This window comes from Cynara cardunculus (assembly GCF_001531365.2).
Source record: "Cynara cardunculus var. scolymus isolate 2C chromosome LG 12, CcrdV1, whole genome shotgun sequence".
In the NCBI taxonomy this organism is placed as follows: Eukaryota; Viridiplantae; Streptophyta; class Magnoliopsida; order Asterales; family Asteraceae; genus Cynara; species Cynara cardunculus.
This window is the reverse complement of record NC_037539.1, coordinates 21,966,998-21,974,984: the sequence shown is the minus strand read 5'-3', so window position 1 is coordinate 21,974,984 and position 7,987 is coordinate 21,966,998. Positions and strand designations below refer to the sequence as shown.

The window sequence follows — 7,987 nt, the reverse complement described above, 5'->3', positions numbered from 1 at the left end:
AGACTGAAGACAGCCTAAAGCTGGCCAAGTCACTAGCTGCTAAAGTCCTTCCCAAGAAAAAGCCAAGAAAACGGTGAGTGCTGTCCAAGCCCAAGCTAAACTTCTTTCTATGGCAGAAGCTGATCGCAAGAAGAAGCTGAAACTTGTGGAGAAGGATAAGCAATGCAGTGAAGCAAAGCTGATAAAGAGACTCAGTCCCCGCCCAATCATTAGCATCAGCATCAGTGGACGATCCAAAGACGGTGGTACTCTAGTCTCAATGCTCATCACCAGGGACAATCTTGATGTCATTACCGAGTATCCTTCCTACCTAGGCCGCTATGGATTCAACGAATGGATGGAGATCAGACAATCCATTCAGCAATCCAAGTCGAGACACAAGACACTTATCGAGGACACCATCAACGAGCTCATCAAAAGGATGTTCAAGTATGTCAAGGTCCCTAACCGGCCAACTCTGAAGAAGGGTGGGAAGAAGAAATTAAAGCTCTCTGATCCTAATGAAGGACCATCCCTAAGGAACGAACATGAAAAAAAGTTCTCCTTAGATGTAGTCCTGAAGGGTCATAAGAGTGTTGACATTTCTATGCGGAATCTTGACTTGCCAGATAAGGGTCCCTATACACCCAACTCTGGGCATTTTAAACCTGAGTTAGGAGTTATATTCCTTGACTATGAAGGTGAAGTCAGATTTCAGAGAATGTCAGAGCTACGTCTATATCCAATGGATCACTTGGTGTATCTTTTGCTCTGGATAGATGATAGCATGCCTGGAAGAGTCGTCGATCTGAAGATAGAAAGGAAATTCCTACGTCGAAGAAACCTTCATGAAGATGTACTTGATTACATAGATCTAAATGTTCTAAGATAAGATTCTGTTTGTAAACAACAATCCACTCTTCCTTGTAACTTCATGTACTATATCTCCTTTCAGTGATTTTTCTTACATTCTGTAAAGATCTGGACATGTAATGTAATACTTGTATTATTTCCTTTGTTTAATAAAATGAGTATTCCATATACTTCACTGAAAAAGATCCCTGAAAAAAGTAATAGGGACACAAGTCTATGAGTTCCAATGTTACTTTCATCATTCACTGACATTCTATAAGTCAGTGAATAAGCTTTCAGTTTCAGTTTCCGTACTTGTAATTTTCTTTTATATAACTTAAGAAAACTTTTGAAGCTGAGACTGACCTAACTGAAAAAGATCCCAAAATAGTAAAAAGGGACATGTACTTTATATGTAACTTTTTCTTACTATTATTTGATAAGATAACTTTCTTTATGTTATCTTCTTATCATCAAATAGAAGGAGATTGTTGATCCTCTCTCTCAGTGATTTGATGATAATCCATTTTTCCTTTCACATTGTATTTGTGTCTCTGTATTTTCAGTTCTAGCGATCATCACTGAGTATGTTCAGTGATCGTTGAAGAACTTGCATTGTAAATTCATCAGAGACAAACCATACTTCAATAAGACAACACTCACACCAAAGATCCTTCAGCAAACATCGAAGACTGAAACTGAAGATTAGAGACTGGCGAGTACGTGATCTGAAGCGGTATTCAGTGATTACAAACCTGTCTACATATGTGTGAAGACTGCTCTAGCTTCAGCAAATGATGATGAGACCTCCAGGTCATCCCAACATTCAGCGATCAAAAGAAGTTTGCTTAGCACGATTGTTGTTGTCTTGTCCTTTTGCACACAAAGGACAAACCATACCCTTGCAAAAGTTAGTCCGTTACGGAGCCGATTAGTCGACTCTTTGTCCACCAACTTTAGGCAAGGATGTCTGCTCAAGAATAGTGCTTTTGTACTATTCACTGTAGCAAAGGACAAGCCTTCCTCTTAAGGCTTGCCACGCACTCTAAGCCTACCATATTGCATTAAATGTTCATTTAATGCACTGGGTAAAAATAGAAGTGTTTCTTCTCTTTGTAGAGTGCGCGCATCTCTCTGCAATCCTTTTCTTACTTCAAGCCTCTTTTAACTTAAGTAAAACATCTTCTTTTTAGCAATCTCTTTTCTTGTAATTGCTAAAGATCTGTGTGTAACCAAAGACTGTTTAGATAGGTCTTCTTTACCTTATCTTTCCGCAAACAGTGTTGTAAAATCTGTATTGATCTTCTCTGTCAATATATATTTTAAATTTGAAAATACTGTGTTTTTATTCATCCCCCCCTTCTACAAACTGTTTCTATTCTTGTAGACCCTTATGGGACCAACATTATATTTTGTAGTTATTTGTCAGCCTTAGAATAAAACTCCAATACCTTTTCTCCAACTTATACTTCTGTTATGACATTGGTTTTCATAGTTTGTAGTATTTGGAAATATGTTAATGTAGAAAGTTGAAATATGCAACATGGTTTTCCAAGTACTTATTATTTATGGTCTTCTACAATTAATAGTTAACAGTCTGAATTCCACACTTGAACATGAAACGGCATCCTTTGCTTAACATGGTAATGACATGGGTTATTTTAGCTGATAATTTTATAAATCAATATAAATATATCATTTATATTACGTTTAGGTTTTCCTCATAAGTAAAAAATGCTATCTGAACATGTATATAATACAAGTACTAATTGCAAATCGAAACAAGATTCAGCAAAACACTGTTTGTGCGGAAAAGGCTATGAAGAATCTAATGATGAAAGGTTTTGAAGGATGCATCTGAGGATGGTATTTGAATGAACAGAGTATAACACTTTTAAATTTTTATGCATAAAAACAAGGTCATATGTAAAATTTGTTCCAAAATAAGATGAATATATTTAAAGTGCTATTAACAAATTATACAACCCTTTCCTTCGGTTTCTAAAACCCTGTCAAATTAAAGCTACTCAAAAGTACACTAAAAAGGAAAGTTGGACAGAGTTAAAGAAATCAAGAACATATAGACATTAAACATTGTATATACTCATAGTAACTCCTCCGGTAATACCTTATTAGCCATCTGATTATTACAAAAAGGTTTGAAAGGAATGAAGCCTAGTCCGGTGCAATCACCCTTTTTTTCAAAATCATAAGAAAGAGAGTGATTGAATCGAACCAGGCAATATCCCTCACAAACCACTACTTGTTTTCTTCTCTGAAGAGACCATTGTCTTCGTCTTCTTCTTCGTTTAAACCCTAATATTGTTTCATCTAAGTTTAATCTGCAAATAGGCACAAAAAAATGAGACTCGGGTGTAGTGTAAAAATTTATTGGAAACCATAAAGGACATAATATTTATTATAAAAAAAATTAAAACTGACGGTTGAAATGACATCCTAAAGTTTTAAATCAATTTATAGTTTTTTCAAATTTGGTTATTGAAGAAATAAAAAAATTTCCTTCTCCTCACCTCTCATCCATTTTCGACTTTTGAACTTCTCTATTCCTTTGTTACCGCAAACCAGAGATTCATGGACGGTTGCTTCATGTTACCTCCGATCAAACAAACGGAGCACAAAAGGAGTATAACAATGGAGGTTCCGGCCATGACAGATAAGTTTTCCAACCAAGAAAAGTCACCATGCCCAAGACTTATGAGGATATCAATGACCGATCTCTATGCAACTGATTCTTCAGGAGATGAAGATGAAGAGCATTTCGGACGGTGGTTTGTGAAGAAGTATGTCAATGAAATTAACATACAAAAATCATGCAAAACTAAAATGATGCCGGTCAATAGGAAGATGACAGTAACCAGAAACAGCCCATCTGCTCTAGAAGCGAAACAGAAAGCTATGAAGAAGAAGAGAAATTCGGCGGGTAACGTTAGGAAGTTCGGAGGAGTCCGACAAAGACCTTGGGGTAGGTGGGTAGCAGAGATTATGGATCCGGCTACATGCCACCGGTTGTGGTTGGTGACATATGATACGGTGGAGGAGGCTGCCAGGGTGTATGATAATGTTGCCATTAAACTTCATGGTCTTGGTGCTGTTACAAATTTCGTCATGCCGACGGTTTTGGAAAACCCAACGCCGGTGAATGTTACATCAATGTCCAACCATCATTCCAACCTAAAGTCGCACAAGCTTCCATTTGTGGATGCACCACCTTTTGATTACCAATCATTTGACCTGATAGAATTTAGTGATGAATTTCCATCTTTTAACATGCATGATGATTTCGGGTATATAGACCCGAATAGATTTGATGATTTTGGAACAATATCATTTGTTGATGACTTCATTCCTGATACTGGATGTGGATCTTCCTCAACTTTACAAATAGAGAACTACTTTGAAGATATTTCAGATAGTACTTTAGATTCATGGCTTTCCTAAAATGCACCGAACTTGTTTTAGTTAGTTGTTGGAGCTGTTTAATTGATTACTATTGTCTTAATTTGTTAGTATTGTCTTAATGCATACTTTTGATTAACATTTATTGGTTTGGCTGATTATTTTTATTTTGTTTTTCAACCATTTGTATACGATGTTTTTTTTACAAAATATATATGGGTCACGAAAAGGTTTGACCCGTATATTACACGAGGTATTTTAAATGAGAAAAGTAAGTTGAGACTTTTTCTCAAGTCTTAAAGAAAAATTTGAACATTAACTCTGAAACACAAGAAATGACAGTTCTGGTGTTAGCCTGGAAAATAACTATTGGCTTAACTCTAAATGACGGGAATTCAGAGTAGCCTTCTAAATATGGGAAGTATGCAGGAGCATAACTCTGAAGCACAAGAATCGTACTTTCTTAGAACTCAGAAAAGTAACTCCGAAGAGGAGTTCAGTGTTGCATTCAAAATCTGGAAATAAACAACAGAAATAAATTTATCATAGAATAACTCAGAGTTATATTCTTAGTGTGATAAATAAGAAATATCTAATGCCTTTCATGTTGTTGATTTGTATCACTAATGCCATTTAAGTGTAATGGGATTTATTCGTTGATCCATGTAAACATCATAAATATCGAAGACAACTACGAATTTTAACTGGGAGAAAGAGTTCAGACTTGTTCTCAGACTTTTATGTCGGTATTCCTTGTAAGTCTGTCAGACAATTATGAATGTTGACAAGAGGATATAAGTTCAAACTTTACATTCAGATTTATAAGTCTGGAAAAGAGGACTCTAGACTTAGTGACTACATGGAATAGATCAAAGATTTTTACTTCGTCTAGAACATCAATTTAACCACGACAAATAGATCTATTGGAACCATAAGTGAAAATAGTGTCTAGATACGTCTAAGACTCTGTGTGTGGGGTGACGCTTTGCATGAAACACTAAACTTTTTTATGCCCTGCTCATTAACTCTGACTCGAAAATCTGGTACATAACTCTGCAAGACTAACCTGGGAAAAAAACTTACAAGCAGTTTCTTAACTTACGTTGTATTTACACCTTTAATTTACGATTTCTATAACCGCCTCATCTGGTTAAGCATTTGCTTCTTATAAAATTATTCTCATCACAGACAACTTCCGTCTCCTACTACAATAAAAATCGAATTCCTAAACACAACTGACTAAGTGAGTCCATTTTCTCATTATTGTTCATACTAATGTTTTACTATGTAATGACTTCATGCACTGCTTTCTTATTGAAGGATTTATTTTCTTGCAGATCTTTCAAAAAATAAATTCCATGGATGCTAGAGAAAGGAGAAAATTTAGAAAGACTGTTTTGAATAGTAGTATACAATCATTGAAGTCTACATCATCAAATGTTGAAGGTATCTGATTCAACAGCATTTTGAATTCGATTTTGAATGAGACAAATATTATCTGTTCACAAATTTTGTTGAAGGCACTTTTTCATAATTATACTTTCCTCTTTCTTTTCACAGATAATATCCCAAATTCTGATAGGCGATTAAGATCTTTATGTCAGAGGAATAATATTCCCTACCATAGTAAGAATATGGATCCAAACACATCCACAATATGAACATACAAGCATTGAACATTCTTCTTCAAATGTGACTATCAGAAATCCATTATCTGATAGTTCTAATGGTATGTGTAATCTCGTATACACCTCATTTTTAAAGTAATGATTCCAATACAATTTCTATGCTAACACATGTTTTATATTAAGTAAATTTGTATATTTCAAACAACAAGTCTTCATGTAAACAGACACTACTGGTTACGTTCTAACACTAATTCATCAATGCCTTCATCAACAACAGAGCAAGCTTCTTCTATGGTTCGGTTATCAGCAGGGCATCATAGATTACAAAGAAGGACTGTAAATGTATCTGATATACCAATAATTGATATTACATTGTATGAAGAATTGGTTGATCCAGTCACAACTACAAACATTGTCACACCATGTTAAAGCGGAAACACGAGATGTAACAGGTAAGCGAGTCACAGCAGCAGATATTAAATAACGCCATTCAAGTTTTACAAAAATTTCGAATTCAACATGAATAACCAAGTTGGAATAGAATACTTCTTTACAAAAACTTCAAAATGAACTTAATCGGTGTCGTCACATATATGCTCCAAAACTTCATTTCTTACTTAAATCCTGAAAAGCATGAACATAAAACAACGTCAACTACAAAGAGTTGGTGAGTTCACGGGTTTTCATATGCACAAAACATTACAATGCATAAATCATTTACTTGCAAACTTATACATAAGCTTTTGCACATAATAAATGTAAATCTACCACGATGTTTAAAAACTTGAGACGCTACTAAGCCTTTCCTGACCAATGTGCCCCATTATTTTACGAACGACCATAAGTAGCCCGTACACTCACTTAGGTCCCACAGTTCGTAGTAGTACTAATTCAGCGGTGGTCCAAATTCCACATGATTAGACTAATAAAAACATAGGTAATGTGCACCCCTTTCTGGGTGGGACTGTCAACACACTAGCGGCTATCCACAATTACCACGGCCCGGGGACATGCCCGAGTTAAAAAGTAGCATTTACGGACGAGGACTTTATTTGGAACATACTCTCAAGTACATCAATTTAACATTTATATCATAATGCAAAACTGTTAATATTTCATGACATAAACAAATCTTGACTAAACAGTTNTTTAGTCCAACAGTTTTAAACAAATCTTGACTAAACAGTTCTTTAGTCCAACAGTTTAATAAATAAACAGTATAGTTTGCATAACTTCATGCTTTTTCCCCCAGTTTAAATAAACAAAAAGCATTAAAAATGGGGTCGTGAATACTCACAAGTTTGCTGATGAATATCCAAGAACTTTACGACGTTTGAAGCGCTAAACGTCCGCCCTAACCTTCCTAAACAGTCCAACATCCAGAAATTAGATCACCTATGGGTTCTCGATAAAGATAAAGTTAAGTAAGTCTTATGTAATGCCATTGAGTTTTCATGATTTCAAGTTGATACTTATGCCATTTGCTCTTTGAAATAGACCAGAAATATATATTTTAAAATCAAAGTCCTTTGTACGTAAAGCTGCCATTTGGACATAATGTAAATTTTGTTTCTGAAATTTTTGGTCTCACAAGTTACTATCAAAAGGAACCTTTCAAATGTCATTTTGTGTCCAAATTTTTATATCAACAATAATAATGAGTTAAACAGATTTTTCCCAAATATCAAGAATTTTGGATGGGTTTAAGGCACTCATTAATACCCTACAACTTTGAGTGACACAGTCCCCAAGATAGATTGTACACTCTTCGAGTGATGGTCATTTGGGGGGTCTAAACTTATCATTTTTCAGTGATTTTACCTTTATTTTAAATCTCACACATAAGGCTAACTTCCAGAAGAAAAATCACCCATTTTCAATGAGTTTTGAAGAAGATATGACCGATTTAAGATGCATGCAAGATTCTGTCAGCAATGCTCTTTTTGCACCATAATCTTGTATCAAGAACTTGAAAGCTCAAAACGTAATATTTTTTAGTGAGACCAGTTGCATTAGAAAGATAACTCATCAAAGTATGTTTTAGAAGAAAAATCAGAACATTTGAACTTATATTTTAAAAGATACAGTCGACACAAGTGCTAACAGAATCT

At 35.0% G+C, this 7,987-nt stretch overlaps 1 protein-coding gene across 1 annotated transcript; it reads left to right on the top strand.

The window, feature by feature from the left end:
• The first annotated feature begins 3,483 nt into the window (after positions 1–3,483).
• LOC112523768 (ethylene-responsive transcription factor CRF1-like) lies at positions 3,484–4,290 on the top strand. The gene has a single exon (XM_025133447.1). It carries the CDS (start codon positions 3,484–3,486, stop codon positions 4,288–4,290), a length of 807 nt encoding a protein of 268 aa, XP_024989215.1.
• The last annotated feature ends 3,697 nt before the right edge of the window (positions 4,291–7,987 follow it).

Coding starts and splice junctions, on each gene's coding strand:
- LOC112523768 (XM_025133447.1), top strand. CDS start 3,484: ATGGAGGTTCCGGCCATGACAGATAAGTTTTCCAACCAAGAAAAGTCA.